At 41.7% G+C, this 18055-nt stretch overlaps 1 protein-coding gene and 1 pseudogene across 7 annotated transcripts in view; both read right to left on the bottom strand.

The window, feature by feature from the left end:
- Window positions 1-18055, bottom strand: part of TDRD3 (tudor domain containing 3) — a 267090-nt gene that overhangs the window by 13223 nt on the left and 235812 nt on the right. For 3 of the 7 annotated variants that reach the window (XR_013543717.1, XM_020792506.3, XM_078390744.1), the window contains one exon: window positions 6194-6319. Coding sequence is in view for 2 of the 7 variants with exons in the window: in XM_020792506.3 (XP_020648165.2) it covers window positions 6200-6319 (120 nt within the window). In the remaining 5 variants the exon portion in view is untranslated. Of the gene's footprint in view, window positions 1-3194; window positions 4673-6193; window positions 6320-18055 lie in introns of all 7 variants that reach the window. The other 4 variants (XR_013543718.1, XR_013543713.1, XR_013543715.1 and 1 more) reach the window with 3 other exon arrangements.
- Window positions 4679-5902, bottom strand: LOC110078416 (large ribosomal subunit protein eL37-like; annotated as a pseudogene).

Genomic DNA, 18055 nt, shown 5'->3' with positions numbered 1-18055 from the left:
ACGCTGATCAGTCTCTACAGATCCATAAGTTTTTACTGGACACCTCAGGTTGTTCAAGATTAAGGTGGGGTCTAGAAAACGTTTGCTTATCGAAGAAATGTCGGCACCCGAGTCACGAAAAGCACTTAAAGCCATATCACCTCCAGGTGTGTGAAGAAAAACCACCTCAGAAAATGTGCGGGTTGCCCAGTCCCTTTGCGCAGTTGGTACTATGCAATCAGGATCCATAACAGAAAACTTCTCTCCTGATGCAGTCTCTTTTACAATTTCTGAGGAAATTGAAGCAATTTGTAAGTCCAAAACTCTAGGCACATATTGGTTTACTGCTGCCTGCATTCCACTGGCTTGCGAAGGGGTTACAGTTAGGTTAACTCCTTCCTGACTCTGTGAAGGCACAATGCTTGACTGGTGAGGCACAGAAACTGCATTACTGGCAGCTGGCACTTGCTGAGTTCCTGCTGGCACAGATCTTACATACGCCATCTTGGGTGTGCCTGCTTTAGATCTGCGTGGAGCTGGCACAGGTGTTTTCCTAGCTGGCTCCTTAACTTGGCTAGCTGGCACATTCAACCTCGGGCAATCTCGTCGCAGATGAGAGCCACCACATTCAAAACATTTAAGAGGCGTTTTACTCTGGCTAGGAGCTAGACTCCTGCGTTGCTCAAATGAACTTTGCCTGGGCTCTTGAGGAAAAGACTTTCTAAATTCAGGCTGACTCTGTCTCTTAGGCGCTACTGGTGCAGTCTTTGGCCTAACAGCAGGTTCATGCGTTTTAAAGGAGAGAATTTCATCAGTCTTTAAAGCAAGGGTTTGCAAGTCTTTGTATCCTCTCTCCAACAAAGTACTCCTTATTTCTGAAGGCACTAAATTAAGAAAATGCTCCATGTACAACACAGTTCTTAAATCCGCAAAAGTACTGGCGCCCAAGGAGCTCAACCACTGATCACCTAGATGTTCTATTTTGTCAGCTAGTGCAGAATAACACTCATTAGGCTGCTTTTTCAGTTTTCTAAAGTTCTGCCTCAGTATTTCCGAAGTGAAACCAAATTTTCTCTTTACCACCTCTTTAAAAGTAGGCCAGTCAGGGTCCTCATCAGATAATTTGGCTACCAAGTTGGCAAGTTGCCCAGAACACTGAGTACGCAGTAGCTTGAGGTGCCAGGCCTCCGGTATCTTAAGATCTCGACACGCCTGTTCAAATATCGATAAAAATGCTAAGATATCATCGCCATCATGGTAGTAAGGTAGATTGCTTCTATCAACACTGGCTATTGAGTTCTTAAACTCCTCTTTTTCCTTCAGCTCATTAACCAACCGCTCCACCTTTGCCTCTCTGTACTGCTTCAATAACTCATCAGCCATGCTCTGATTACAAATAGTTTGAGTGTGACAAGCAACAAAATCAGCAAACATCATTGCTAACTTATCCACTGGTGATAGACTCTTGTTAGGATCAGGACCCACAGCACCGGCTGCTGCTGCTGCTGCTGCTCCTGCTGTCCCATCAGAAATGCCTCTGCCTGGCACTCCCCTCCCTACTGGAGTGCTGGCACCCGCCATTTCCTCTGCCTGATCCATCTGTTGCAACTTAGTCCAAGTTTGATCTGAATCAGATCTAAGTAGATCCTGGACGTCCTGTGCTGGGAGTTTAGCCATTATATCTCCCTTTTGTAATTCCCTTCTCAGTTGTGAAGAATCATAAGTAATCCTTTGCTTAGCACCACTTGGAGACAAGACGTCGTGTTCAAGAGCCTCCAAAAGCTCTTGGTGCCAGGGCTTCGTATCTGTACTAACCAAAGGCAGCTTAGCAGATGCACTACCAATCTTAACTTTTCTGAGTCACAAACAGCTCTCCAGGCAATTCCAAAAATTCTTCTGCTTCCAAGTGTTGCTCCATATAAGCTGCATCCAAAGCAAACGCCAAACTGACCCAAAAGGAAAAATCTCTCTCTGCCCATGTAGCCGAAACTGTAGGGCAAGAGCAAAGCCATAAAACACTCTGGCAGGAACAGCCCTAAACTGGAGCTTCAGAAGGGCGACCGTTTACTTGCATGAAAATGCCCACTCATTAAACAGCCCAATTAAACAGATTTTAATGTCTGTTAAAACCTAAGCGTTGTTTCTTATCAGACCTCACTGCAGCTAAGTCTTTCCGTAAGATCCTTAGCTGGAAAGAGAAAAGCAATTTGGCTAATTTACAGCCTGACAGCATGCACGCACTCCCTCAGCCAAGGCTTCCGGAAGAATGCCTGCAGCTTCACTTACAAAGCAAGCACCATAAATCCATAAATCACACTAAAGCACGTGTTTCATCCGGCCGCTGCCAACCATGTAAGCAGCCCCGTATCTCCAAAGAGATTTATGGGGGTGCTGGAAATTGGGACGAGTACGAAAACCAGACAAACCTCTAACTGCTGAGCAGAGCCAATTGAAACCCAGCCAGGTTCTGTCTAAATTTTCTTCCTCAGAGGCCAATCTCCTTATTAAGAAAACAACACAGACATAACCATGAGATATACTCAGAATGATTTGGCTCTGAAAGTTTGGTAGCAAACCCACGTGGCCAATTAGACATTCAGCTAGTCTGTTCAAGAAACAAAGCTTCTAGATAGAAATCAATCATTACTGTTTTATTAAAAAGAATTACTTTAGAAAAGGTTTCAGTTGATAGTAAATTAAGTCAGTAGGTACATTTTCATTCAAGACCAACGGAACACACCACTCCCCCACTCCAGCTAAAAAAATAAAGAAATGAAACTATGCTAACTAACAAAAAGCATAAACAAGCCATCTCACGTGTCTTGGGTCTTCAAAGGCTGATGCTAGTTGAAAACCAGTCCATTATGGGAAAAGCACGTGTCTGCCCCTTTCTCAGGCAAACTCCATCTTTCTTCTCCTTCTCCTCCTCTTCTTTCTTCTTCCCAGAATGCCTCCTGGGTCTTGTTGTCCCGCCTAACTTTCTCATGGAGCTTCAGTTGTTTTCATACTTTGTGGCAGAATTATTTTGACTACGAAACTCTCTGCTCTCTGCTCATCTTAGCAACGAGATAACCAGAGAGCGAAGCTTCTCTAAAACAGCATACAAAACTTTCCTACTACAGAACAGACTTTAAATCAAAATGGATGCTATTGGGACAATCTTAGGACTACATATCCCATTCTAATACACATAAAAACACAAATCATCACAGTACCATCTGATGCTTAAGATCTCGCTTAGGTTCTTGTATCAAGATGTTATCATTATTTGCTATTGGATATTGATTGAGGGGTGCAGCTTTGGCTTGTAAGCCCGAGTCATCCGTTATTAGGTAACTTCTCAGTGATATGGTCTTATTACATACGGAAGCAACACTAGCTTTGACTTCCTCCCATTTATTGTTAAGGTCAATCAAGTGAGCTTGAGTTTCTTCTCTATTGCAAAGGGAAGACCTGTGATCAGATAAGGGGGAGATCATTGAGTTCTTTGGCTGTACCCTTACTGATTTCCCAGCATTGGAATCAGATCTAAAGTTGAAGTCTTCCCTGGTTACTCTTTGAGGATTGCTCCCAGGGATCAAAGAAGTAGGCCTGCTCTGTAGAGGGGGCAAAGTTGATGGTTCAGAAAAAACTCTTGAGGGAGTAATTTGAAATTTGCCCAGATAAGTTCTCATTTTTAGGAGAATGAGAGGGATCACAGCATGTTCAAAGGTGAGACAAACTCTTTTATGACCATACTTGTGCGGGAGCCATCGAATATTCTTGAGGTCAATCTTCCACACTTCTATATTTAACAGTTGACTCAAGGAGATCATCACTGATCTGTGTGTCTCCCATCTCTTTCTGTTGATGACAATTGGAGCAATTTGTAATATCACCTGAGTGCTCTGAAAGATCTTTGATGACTTTGTCTCCCTATTCAATTGGGAAGCCAATTGTTGTGGAGCCAGTTGTTGTATGCCGTCTTTACTGCTGAATCTGCCATCTGCCCTTTCTTTGAACCCCCTGGTTTGTGTATTATCCTTGGATTGAAGAAGGGTCTCAGTAAGTTTCCCCAGAGCACTTTCAACTGAGTTCATTTGATTGCAAACCCGTTGTAAGTTTTAAAAGATGGCTATTACTGTTTGAGCAGTTAGGAGACATTGTTCAGCTAGAAAGTTAGCATGGTTACTTTCAGAGGGGAACTGTACTTTTTTGGGGGTAGGGGGGTGCAAGGGGTAGAAATTGCAGATAAGTCACAAGCACCCGGTGGGGACGAGAGGGTTTCATTTCTCAGCAAAGCAAATTTGTTGTAAGTAATAATGCTGGAAGCTATAGGTAATGTAGCAAGGTTACTCACAGGACAGTTGGCTGTTATAAGCTCATCAATCTTCAGTTGTTTCACCGCCCTTGCAAGCGGCTGCTCCTGCCTGGTTCTGCATGTTTATCCCCCATACAGTTCAGCCTTCTCTTTTCAACTAGCTACCAAAAGTCCAACTCAGAGCTACAAGTGTAGCAATTACTCCTTGCTGCAATTAATCTTGAATGGAAGAGTGGGAGCAGCAAAGCCAGAGATAACAGTGTCTTGTTATTGTAGCAGCAGCTTCAAGGTTTGTAAATAAGTACCTTAAACTCCCAACCAGGAAGAGAGAGAGCTTGACTTCGGAGACAGATTTGGATGTGTCCTGGAAAGAGTCACTTGAGCAGCTGAATGCTTTGAAAATATTAAAAATAAAGATTAAAAGGATTAAAAGGGGAGCAGAGCTTGATATGAACGCTGTTCCTCCCTCAAACCAGAACCGGAAAACCCCGAATAGACATTTAAGTCGTTAAGATGAGCTGGAAGATGCAACTGCACCTCTCTTGGGCTTTGGTGCTGTTCCTTCACTGAATCCATTCCTGAATCTACAGTAGACCTTTTTCAGATACTTCATATGACCAGTCCCAGTACTATTGCACCTCATAGCCTTAGCACTCGTTATACTTCTTCTTGCAGTTAGCAGAATATCCACATTTTTCACAGGCTGACTTCTGGAGATGGACAAACATTGATGGCACAAAGTGTGTGTCTTATTATGATGCTTGCCAAAGGGTGATGTTCCGTTGGTCTTCCATCTGCCACCAGACAGAAAGAGCAACTGTGGCTAAAAGTTTCACTGATTACTGATCTGTTTTCTACCATAATTCAAAATACTCTTATGACCCTGCATGGCTTAGGTACAGGTTATTTGAAGAATTGTATCTCTCAGAGTTTAGAGTTTTTTGGGAAGATCCTTCTTCAGGTCCTACTACTCTCACAAGTATTGCTGGAGAGGGACTTCTTGATGTCCACCCCGTGTAATTCCCTTCTAGTGGAGGGGAGGCTTGGCCCCCTTATTGCTAGACTTCTGCTGGCAGGCAAGCATGTATCTTCAGACATGTTTTTTGGAATGGAACAGGCAGCTTGGCAAGAGACTTTGAAAGGAAGATTTTATACTATTTACTTGTAGTATTTTATGATGAGTTTTAAAACTGTTTAAAAATATTTTAACTCAAATTAATAAGATGTTTAATTTACTTTTATTTATTTTTCATTCTAACCATAGCAATGTGATATGCAAGAAACAAGCAGGAACAAATCAAAACAAACTAAAAATTATTAATGGCAATCAGACAGTACTAACACAGATTTCTGCTGTTTATTAATAAAAGTCTTGCTTTGTTTTCTCAGTTGAAAAAATTGCACAGACTGCTATATGCTTTATTTTTCATTTGTTATCCATCAGCTAAAGACAGCTAGCTTTTTTGACAAGCATTTTTCAAATCAAGTAAAACATAGAACATGTCATTATAGGGAGAAATGTACAGCTCACTGTTATGCTACAGAGAGAGCCACAGACCTTATGGTTCTCATCCAAAGGAGAACCATAACATTCCCATTTAAGTTATGACTTGTGGCATCCATGCTGCAGGCTGGTTACAGATATTTCCAGCTAAGCTTTAGAAGAAAATATGCATTTTCCCAGGAGTCTGTTAATATCTAGCACATTTTTATGTGATTTGAAACTAAAATATTGTCAATGTGAGTTTCCAGACTCACGAAACGTCTGGTGCCAAGAGTACCAAGTAAATTCTAAAAGAATGCCAGTGAGTTATTTCTTTCTTGTAGGAAATAATAAATTTAGAAATTTTAAAATACTTCCCAGAAGCAAGTATTAAAAGCATTTCTTTTCCCATGACCACAATCAGCACTTACCTTTGATCAATTCCTAGCTCTTGGAGGTTGATAAAATTGTTGAGTTGGCCGTGTTGATCGTCGAGGTTGACCATCACCACCTCTGCGGAACTCTAAAGTTTGTTCATAGGCCATTTCTTCCTCTTCCTACAAATAACCAACATTAAAAATTATTCAAAGTATATACAAAATGATATACTGTTCTATGCACATACTTACTAATCTATAATGTCCCTTGCTACAAGGTTACCAGAACGTTGGGGTCATATTACTAGGTAGGGTTTTCTTAATAGGAGAGAAATGTGAAAAAGTCTAAGGTATGCATACTGGAAATAGCAAGGAGAGACAATGTTTGTAGAAACAAGCCATATAGATAAAAATATCTTTTATTTAAATAATGAATATGTAAAAATAGTGCTGCAAAGGTTCTAATGTTATCTTTACAGATGAAAAACATGGCATTCATAAGACAATGACTTAATGTAACATGCTTTTTAAAATCTCAACAATTGTTTCAAATACATTTAAAGGGCAAGCAGTTAAGTCCAAAGCGCTTGAAGACAGGCAAAGGATAAAAATGTATGCCACTGAACCACAATGCAAAATGAAGAACAGAAAAATATTATTATTCCTTTTTTTATAGGATACTATCTACAGTATCTGCAATAGCAACGATCAGAATGTTAAAATGAAATACCTATTACTATTTTTTAACCTCAAAGTCAAAACTCAGGTAGTATAACAGAAAATATTTGAAGTGGAAGACTGCTCACCTTTAAACTTGATACTTTTTATTGACAACTTGGGATAAGGTAAGGGGTACAGAAGGTATAGGGGGATATGGGGGAAAAGGATGGGTAGGAGAACACAAAATATACTGTCGTCCACTCTATTCATGTTGCAATATCTAATCAACTTTCTGCTTTACTACAATTTGATTGCCCTCCAAGTTTTAACTTACAGTTATATTTTAGTTTAAATCTGTTATTCATGCACTATCTGGTGACTCAAGCCATTTATATAATAAATCCCATCGTTCAGTTGCCTTTTGTATTGGACAGTATTTCAGCACTTCTGAAAAAAAATCAATTTCTGCCGCTTCCCGTATCTTCTCAATGAGTTCCTCTTATTTCAGTATCTCTGATTTCTTCCAATTCTTAGCATAAAGAATTCTGGCTGCTGAGATTATATATATATAATAAGCAGTTCTTTGTCTTATCTATCTTGTCTGGTATAATGCTCATTAAAACAGTTCTGGGGTTAGTGGAACATTACAAAGCAGTATTTTTGAAACAAAGTATGCACTGCTAATCAAACACTGTTTTGCTACTCTACAAGTCAACCACATAAGGTAAAAGCTGCTCTCATGTGCTTCACACTTCCAACAAACATTTGGCACCTCTGTATAAATCATTGACAATTTTTCTGGAGTTATATGCCGGCTACAAAACATCTTGTATATATTCTCCTTGAAATTTACTGATTTTCTGAGCTTAATGTTATTTTTCCATGTTTGCAACCATTGATCAATATCAATATTATGTCCTATATTTTGTGCCCACCTAATCAAACTGTTAAGAGTCAAACTATAAATTCAGTTTGACATTTCCAAGGATTTCAGGATAACGATACAACTCCCATTGAGAATATTGCTGAGGCAAATTATCAGTGTTAAGGAAGGTTCCCACAAGGCTATTTTGTACTTCTCTCTGTTCTACTCAGAGTGGCAGGCATTAGATAAAGTTTTTCTCTGAGTTGTTTTTTTCTCTACTAACACAGAGGAATCAGGTGGCAAAGCTGCTAGTTTTGCTAACAGGAGTAGTGAGAGAGTAGGGGGAATTCTCTTTGAGCTATTTTTTTATACAAAGCAGCAGACAAAAAGAGAAGGGAACTGGAGATTGTTCTTTTTGCTAGATCAAGCAGAGAGGAAAGTATAACAGATAGAGAAGATGGAGTCAGAGTTAGATCTCTTGTTGTTCCTTGATTTCTTAGAAAAGTATACTGCTTACATGTATAGGATAACCAGGAAATATTATGAAGAGATAGCTGTTAGACAGAGGTTGAGGATAGAGAGGGACAAAAGATTTCAGGAAGGGAAATCCCTATCCAGTTACGACAGCTATGCCCTGGATCGAGAATCAACTGGGGGCAACTGCCAGAGAGACTGTAAAAGACATGCTGGCCAGTTTCAAAGCTATTCCAAATATTCGAAGAATCTCAGCCTCATGAGCCAGGTGTGATAACCTCATTGAGCTTGTGCAGGAAGAGTCCTTCCCTATGCACCAAAATACCAGAGGGAATGTGGCTCCTCGAAAAGAGCTTTTCCCCATGCAGGGAGATGTGCCAGCTTGCAGAGTCATTCCAGAGCGGGACGTATGGAGAACTAAGATGGGGGCCTGCAAAGCAGTACGAGAACAAGAAGTCTGGAGAGATGAAGCAGACCTGAGCCCAAGGGAAACTGTCCCCAACAGAAAGGTGAGACACCAGAGGGCTACGGGTTGGGATGAAATCCTATACACAAGTTCAGATGACAGCGAAGGAGAATTGTGGGGAGAGATAGCGCTTCCAGAAACAGAAGCAGAAGAGGAGAATAATTTTCCCCAGGGCACTATAAACTCTCAGTCGCCCAGGGAACAACGGGATTTTGTCGAGATGACTGCAGGAAAGGTCAGATCCAAGCAAGTAGTGACCCAGATGAGGGGCTAGCTACCTGCATGAAAAATCCACGAGAAGCCTCCACGAAAAATCACTTGCCCTGAGAAAGTAGCAGTCCACAGATGACTGAAGAGGCAGATTTACCAGATGTGCTCCTAACAGAATTTCCTCTATGGCGAGATTCTGGCCAGAAAGATGTTACTTCGGAGGACGTTTCACTTATAGCAACTACGTCTCAATTCACTAACTAGGGAGAGCAAATTGACATTGATTCTATCATGGGATTCCTATAGGGAATTAACAGGCACAAGAAGCCTCCATGAAAAACCACTTGCCCCGAGAAAGCAGCAGTCCACAGATGACTGAAGAGGCAGATTTATTGTTCGTTCTCCTCTCTTCCATAGGGGGTGGGTTACTCACAGCTTAACTGCCGAAGATGGCTCCCGCATCCGATCTGTGCTTGGGTGATCTCTTCAGAGGGAAGAAATACCAGGTTGCTGCCCAGCTTCCTTCTCCTCTGTTGCTCACCAACTGCTTCAGGGAGACTTCTCCTAGCCTCCCCGTTGGTCCTCCATCTTCTGAAGGACCCCCAAACTGGGCGGTTCAAACTTTTTCCAGGAGTTTCTCTGGGAAGCTGCTGGCAGCACCGCAACAAGCCCCGCCTGTCAAACTTGATACCTTTTAAAAAGCCAGCAAGTCATTTCTCCAGATATTGCACATACCTAACATCTATTTATACTTACCATTTCCCCCTGAAAATAAGACAGGGTCTTATATTAATTTTTGCTCCAAAATTGAATTAGGGCTTATTTACAGGGGATGTTTTATTTTTTTCATGTACAACAATCTACATTTATTCAAACAGTCATGTCATCTTCTTGTTGCTGCACAGTGGTGGAGGGTGGGGTTTCAATTAACTGGGGCTTATTTTGGGGGTAGGGTTTATATTATGAGCACCCTGAAAAATCATACAGGGCTTATTTTCAGGTTAGGTCTTATTTACAAGGAAACAGGGTATTAATATGAATTCAGAAATTAATACCTTTGCTTTCCTCCATTTATTTTAAACATCAGGGCAACCTCTCATTCAAAATATTAAAAACCATGAAAAGAAAGAAAATCTTGTTGGCCTGTCAACTGTGTAGTAATCCCCCTTGGGAATTTTAGTGCCCTAATGATCTACAAAGGTGGCAAGAATAAACAATGACATCCTGGGTGTCAGTGAACTAAAATGGACAGAAATGGGTGGATTCAATTCAGATGATTACCATATCTACTATTGTGGGCAAGAAGCCTGTAGAAGAAATGGAGTAGCCCTTATAGCCAACAAAAAAAATGAGAAAAGCTGTACTGGGATACAATCTCAAAAATGATAGAATGATTTCAATATGAATCCCCAAGGCAGACCTTTCAACATCACAATAATCCAAGTTTATGCACCAACCTGAGGAGACTGAAATTGAACAATTTTATGAAGATTTACAACACCTTCTAGAACTGACACCAAAGAAAGATGTTCTTCTCATTCTAGGGGATTCAAATGCTAAAGTAGTGGAGTCAAGAGATAAAAGGAATAACAAATAAGTTTGGTCTTAAGAGTTCAAAACGAAGCAGGGCAAAGGCTAATAGAGTTTTGTCAAGAGAACAAGCTGGTCTTCACAAACACTCTTTTCCAACAACACAAGAGACGACTCTACACATGGAAATCACCAGATGGGCAATACTGTAATCAGATTGATCATATTCTCTGCAGCCAAAGATGGTGAAGCTCTATACATTGGTTGTTGTGGGTTTTTCGGGCTTCTTGGCCGTGTTCTGAAAGTGGTTCTTCCTAACGTTTCGCTAGATTGGTGAAACGTTAGGAAGAACCACTTTCAGAACATGGCCCAGAAGCCCGAAAAACCCACAACAACCATTAGATCCCGTCCGTGAAAGCCTTCGCGAATACAAGCTCTATACAGTCAGCAAAAACAAGACCTGGAACTGATTGTGACTCTGATCATCAGCTTCTTATAGCAAAATTCAAGCTTCAACTGAAGAGAGTAGGAAAAACCACTGGGCAAGTCAGGTATGATCTAGACCAAAGTCAGGTATAATCTATACCAAATCCCTTATCGATACACAGTGGAAGTGAAGAACAGATTTAAGGAACTCGATTTGGTGGACAGAGTGCCTGAAGAATTTTGGATAGAGGCTCGTAACATTGTACAGGAGGCAGCAACTAAAACTATCCCAAAGAAAAGGAAATGCAAGAAAGCAAAGTGGCTGACCAACGAGGCCTTACAAATAGCAGAGAAGAGAACGGAAACAAAATGCAAGGGAAATAGGGAAAGTTACAGAAAATTGAATGCAGACTTCCAAAGAATAGCAAGGAGAGACAAGAGGGCCTTCTTAAATGAATGATGCAAAGAAATAGAGGAAAATAATAGAAAAGGAAAAATCAGAGATCTGTTCAGGAAAATTAGAGATATTAAAGGAACATTTTGTACAAAGATGAACACGATAAAAGATAAAAATGGAAGAGACCACACAGAAGCAGAAGACATCAAGAAGAGGTGGCAAGAATACACAGAGGAATATTACCAGAAAGATTTGGATATCTTGGACAACCCAGATAGTGTGGTTGGTGACCTTGAGGCAGACATCTGGAGAGTGAAGTCAAGTGGGCCTTAGAAAGCTTGGCTAACAACAAGGCCAATGAAGGAGATGGCATTCCAGTGGAACTACTTAAAATCTTAAAAGATGATGCTGTTAAGGTGCTACATTTAATATGTCAGCAAGTTTGGAAAACTCAGCAATGGCCAGAGGACTGGGAAAGATCCGTCTACATCCCAATCCCAGAGAAGAGCAGTGCCAAAGAATGCTCCAACTACTGTATAATTGCACTCATTTCACACACTAGCAAGGTTATGCTCAAAATCCTCCAAGGCAGGCTTCAGCAGTATGTGGACAGAGAACTCCCAGAAGTACAAACTGGATGTCAAAGGGACAGAGGAACTAGAGACTAAATTGCTAACATGCCCTGGATTATGGAGAAAGCCAGAGAGTTCAAGAAAAAACATCTACTCCTGCTTCATTGACTACGCAAAAGCCTTTGACTGTATGGACCACAATAAACTATGGCAAGTTCTTAAAGAAATGGGAGTGCCTGACCACCTTATCTATCTCCTGAGAAATCTATACATGGGACAGGAAGCAACAGTTAGAACTGGATATGGAACAACTGATTGGTTCAAAATTGGGAAAGCTGTATATTGTCTCCTTGCTTATTTAACTTATATGCAGTATTCATCATGTGAAAGGCAGGACTGGGTGAATCCCAAACTGGAATTAAGACTGCTGGAAGAAATAACGATAACCTCAGATATGCAGATACCACTCTGATGGCAGAAAGTGAGGAGAAATTAAAGAACCTCTTAATGAGGGTGAAAGAGGGAGGAGCTTTGTCGTGGTGCAGCCAGCAGCTTCTGGGAACAGCTCCTAGAAAAAGTTGGAACCGCTAGGTCTGGGATTCCCCTAGAAAATGGGGAATCGAAAGGGGGGCCAGGAGAGGTCTCCCTGAGGCAGTTAGTGAGCCCCAGAAGGTAGAAGATTGGGCAGCAACTCGATTTTTCTTCCTTCTGAAAATTCACACGAGCACAGACCAAAGATGGGAAGCCATTTTGGCAGATTAGCCGGGAGAACTCCGCTGCCGAGGATAAGAGAACAAGAAGCACGATGAAAATATACAATAACAAAGTAAGTGAAAGCCTTTGATTTATGAAAAAACTCATTAAAATGAAGAAACGAGAGTGAAAATATTTGACCCAAAGGAGATAACAGTGGTGTATCTGGCTTGCCAGCTCGCGCCTCAAAAATGAAAGGAAACTTGACTTTTAAACAGCAAGCTGGCTCAAGGTCGAACTGAGAGAATAGTGAGACAGAAATCGCTGGTGCTTTTGGAGAAAATCCCAGAGAAAATAATACTGGACAGGCTTTAAGGGACTAAAACTTGGTGAATGTTGTATACCCTGGATCTTTTTTCTTAGATTGTGTGGGACTCTGATAGCAAAACTGAGCTGGATTTTTTCGGAGAAGGAGAAATAAGCTTTTGGAAGTTAAAAAAACAGACTGTGAATTAACAGTGATACGATCGAACTTGAACAGACTGAGGAGTTTGATGAATGGCACTTTGATAACAGAACCTTGCTGGGCTTTTGAAGGAAGAATAAACTTTTGGAAGCAAAAAAAATGGTCTGGAAATCATCAGCGAGACAAATGACTGAACGGGCTGAGGAGCTTGCAAAATCTGGACAGGAGTCTGATGGATTATAACAACATCCATGAGAGAGACTGATTTCCTGTGTTTGCTGATTAGCTTGGATTTTTTTCTTTTTGCTGGACTGTGTATTATCCTGACAATACTGTCACAGCTGTAATTTAATTTATTGGACTAGAAGTTGATTTATATACTATAATACCTGGGTAAGGGAGAGAGGAAGTACCAAGGGGGGGGGGTTGGTTTGTTGATAAAATAGTGGAAAATAAAGAGCATTATATATACAGATCATACTCACTGGAAAGATGGAAATGGCCCCTGAAAAAAATTAGATCAACGGTCAGAGACTTTGTTAGATAAAGAATAGCAAGTTATTATGCAAATGACAAGATTGACAAGATTTAAGCAGGTAAATGAGCATCTCAGCCAGATTAAAGATTTGCTGGAAGAGAAAACATCAGATGTTAAACTACAGCTAAAGAAAACTCCAGAACTGCGTGTATTGAGTGCGATGCCAGGCAATATAAAGGGGATTAAGTATTACCCAGTAAGCTATTTAGCTACAACAGTCAGAAAATCTGAGGTTAAAAATTGGATTACTGTTCTGGATCTGTCCTTCCCTTCCAAAAAATGGAAGAAAATAGAGTCACAGACACAAAAGAAGCATTGAAAGGGGATATATTTTACAATTGGTCTCAGTTTCCTGATAGTGTTGGAATAACTTAGATTCAAATCATAGCATAATTGCAAGTTGAAAGCTAGGGGGTAATCAAACATTTTAAAAAAAGAAGTAGAAAGTTGAGCTTTTATTGAAAAATGAATAGATTATATACTTGTATACTTAATATGAATAGATTGGATGATAATATACTTTGTGTTCTCCTATTCTCAAAACCCTTTTCCCATCCCTTCCACTTCCTTTTACATTCTGTATTCCCCACTCTATCCTTAATAGTTTAAAAATAAATATATATTTAAAAAATGAGGGTGAAAGAGGAGAGTGCAAAACATGGTCTGAAGCTCAACAAAACAAAACAAACCCTAAGATCATGACCACTGTTCCCATCAACTCCTGGCAAATAGAAGGAGAAGATATGGAGGCAGTAACAGATTTTACTTTCTTGGGCTCCATGATCACTGTAGATGGCAACAGCATCCACGAAATTCAAAGACGCCTGCTTCTTGGAAGGAAAGGAATGAAAAACCTAGACAGCATCTTAAAAAGCAGAGACATCACCTTGCCGACAAAGGTTCGCATAGTCAAAGCTATGGTTTTTCCAGTAGTGATGTATGGAAGTGAGAGTTGGACCATAAAGTTGACCGCCGAAGAATTGATGCTTTTGAATTGTGATGTTAGAGGAGACTATTGAGAGTCCCCTGGACTGCAAGGAGAACAAACCTATGAATTTTGAAGGAAATCAACCGGAGTGCTCACTGGAAGGAGAGATCCTGAAGCTGAGGCTCCAATACTTTGGCCATCTCATGAGAAGACTCCCTAGAAAAGATCCTGATGTTGGGAAAGTGTGAAGACAAGAGGAGAAGGGGATGACCGAGGACGTTTGGACAGTGTCATTGAAGCTGCTAACATGAATTTGATCTCTAAAAAATGGATTTACAAGTGCTGCAACCAAGTAGCAGGGATAGGTGGCTTACAGTTTGAGGTTCGGCTGCAGGGGGTGGGGGGTGGCGGGTAGTGCTCTGCTCATTACCCTCAGGATTTTCATTTTTACCCCATTTGGAGTAATTTACCCCTGTTCCCTGACCACCGCTCTAGGCTCATAGTACTGGGGAACGTCAATGTCTATGCTGAAACCAACTTATTAGGAGTGGGGCTGAGGAATTCATGTCCTCCATTACAAACATAGGTCTGTTCCAAGTGGTTTCTGGCCCCACACATATAGCAGGGCACACTCTGGACCTTGTATTTCATGCTGGGCAGGATGATGGTGATCTGAGTGTAGAGGATCTCTCTGTAGTTATGTTGTCATGGAGAGACCACTACCTGGTGAGGGTTAGACTTACCGGAACTCTTAATCTCTGCAGGGGTGGACGATCGATTAGGATGGTCCACCACAGGAGACTGATGGATCCAAGTGGATTTCTGACAGCTCTTGGGGAGTTTCCTGTTGCCTCGGCAGGAGATCCTGTCAAACCTCTGGCTGATCTCTGGAATGGGGAAATGGCCAGGGTGGTGGACACAATAGCTCCTAAACATGCTTGCTTAAAGGAGGCAGTAATAAGACCGCTACGACTGAAGACATCCTCCCTGGATCCCAGTGTACTGGACAACTATTGGCCAGTCTCAAACATCCCATTCCTGGGCAAGGTACTGGAGTGTGTGGTGGTTTTTCAGCTCCAGGATTCCTGGAGGAAACGGATTATCTAGACGAATGATGGCGAACCTATGGCACACGTGCCACAGCTGGCACACAGAGCTCTCTCCGTGGGCACATGAGCCAGAAGTTGCCTTCAAAAATTACTTACCCATCCTCCAATTTCAGCACTCCCCTCTGCTGGTACAGTGGTCCAGCGGAGGGGTGGAATGGCAGCCATTACATGTCTAGTCGGACAGGGGATTGGAGGACCGGTAAGTATTATCTGTTAATAGTGCCCCTAGGAGAAAAAAACACAAGTTTTTAACCCTTGAGGTGCAGGGCAATTGTTTTTTCTAAACTAAAACCTCAGTATTCAGGTTTAATTGCAGTGTTGGTACTTTGAAATAAATAAGTTGGATTTGTGTTGCAGTTTGGGCACTCGGGCTCAAAAAGGTTCACTATCGCTGATCTAGACCCATTTCAATCTGGTTTCAGGCCTGGCTATGGGACAGAGACAGCTTTGGTCAACCTGGTGGATGATCTACGCTGGGAACTGGACAGGGGCAGTGGTTCTGCTGGACCTCTCAGCAGCTTTCAATACCATGGTATCCTTCTGGGCCGTCTCTCCGGGATGGGACTTGGAGATACTGTATTACAGTGGTTCCAGTCCTTCCTGGAGGGGACAACTCAGAAGGTGGTGCTGGGTGACTCCTACTCCTGCCCTTGGCCTATGGTGTTCCTCCGGGTTCTGCTCTCACCCATGCTTTTTAACATCTACATGAAACTCCTTTCCACCTAATTCCAGGGAAGCTGTCTTGACTCTAGACCAGTGCTTGGCATCAGTAATGGGCTGAATGAAGGCAAACAAACTGAAACTGAATTCAGACAAGACAGAGGTGCTCCCAGTTAGTCACAAGGCAGATGAGGAAATAGGGAAACTGCCTGCACTGTATGGGGTTACACTCCTCCTGAAAACTGAGGTCTGCAGCTTGGGTGTACTCCTGGATATATCCCTAAGCTTGGATGCCCAGGTCTCGGCGGTGGCCGAGTGCATTTGCACAGCTAAAGCTGCTGTGTCAGCTGCACCTGTTCCTTGAGATGTTGGATCTGGCTACAGTGACACATGCCTTAGTTACATCCCATTTGGATTACTGTAACACACTCTATGTGGTGGTGCCTTTGAAGATGGTTCGGAAACTTCAGCTGGCGCAAAACTCTGCAGCTGGACTATACAGCTTGGGCCCAGGCTACCTGAAGGACCATATCTCCGTATATGCGCCTTCTCGGTGATTAAGATCAGCAAACTCCTCTCAGTCCCATTGCCAGCACAAGTACAGCTCATGGGGACATGGGAGAGGGCCTTCTCTGTGGCAGCTCCCAGGCTATGAAATACTCTCCCTTGGGAGATCAAGATGGCCCTTTCCCTTTTATCCCTTTGAAAAAAAGCTAAAGACCAATGACTTCAGACAGGCTTTTAACAATTATAACTGAATCCCTGAACCCCATTTTAGCAAATCTTTTTAATGTTTTCATGTTTTAATCTTTCAATTGCATTTTAAATCATATATTGTTTAATTTATCTTTTAATATTTAACTTATTGTGTTTTTAATTTGTGTGAATTTTAATGTTGTGAACCGCTTTGGGTCTCTTGTCAGAACCTATTAGAAAAGACAATATTGTTATGAAGGGCAGCAGTAGGAAACGAGAACAACTCAAAATTGGCTGTTCACAATACTTTTATATCCTTACCATGGACTAATTCTACCTATAATTACTAGAGACGGAGAAGTTTCTTGATGAACCAGAAATCAGTTTGTCTGGGTTTTTTAGACCCAGACGCTGTAGTTTAAAAAATGAACTGAGAACCCCACCCCCACCCCCTTTGTCTCCCTAACTTGTCTTGCTGCCACCGCTGCCTCCATTGCAATGGAAGCTAGGCTGCCGGAAAGGAAAGCACTATTATGGTAGGCTAGCCTGCTCTCTCTGACTATGGGTCCAGTGCAGGACAAGGTACGGAGGTGATGGGGGCAGTGGGAAGGGGGCCATGGCAGGCTGTGGGGATAGAGAGAGTGGGCCCACTGAACAGCTGTTTTGCAGGCCCATAGGCAGAGAGAGAAAACTAGGCTGTCAGAACTGCCATCCTGGAAGCATAGCTTGTTCTATAGGCCCAAAGAAGGGATGAATAAGAAGGGTAAACATTTGTCACTTCATATTTGTTACAGCCTCAGAACTGATGAATACAAAATGACAAATATTATGAATTAGTGATTTCTGACAAATACGATTTGATTTTTAATTGTCCCTGTAGCGAACAGCCCTAACCTCACCTGTCCATCACCACAGAACATTGAAGAAGCCAATGAGTGGACAGAAGGCGGAGCCAAGGGGAGAGGGAGCTGGATATAAAGACGTGTGTATGGAGTCTGAGAGAGATTCTGGTAGAGAGAGACTATGTGTAACTTAAAAGTATCTGGAAAGTGAGTTATAAATCTGTAAGAGCCTAGATTGAAACTGAGGATTAAAAGAATTTTAAAGTTATATCAGATGTGATTCAAATACAAGTCATTGGCAGCCTGTGATTTATCCCATTAATATTCATCATTTATTTACTTGCCTGACCAAATAAAAGACTTATGTTTTGAACAGCACTCAAG

Source organism: Pogona vitticeps, chromosome 3 (genome assembly GCF_051106095.1).
Source record: "Pogona vitticeps strain Pit_001003342236 chromosome 3, PviZW2.1, whole genome shotgun sequence".
Lineage (NCBI taxonomy): Eukaryota > Metazoa > Chordata > Lepidosauria > Squamata > Agamidae > Pogona > Pogona vitticeps.
The sequence above is the reverse complement of the archived record's forward strand: the minus strand, read 5'-3'. Positions and strand labels throughout refer to the sequence as shown.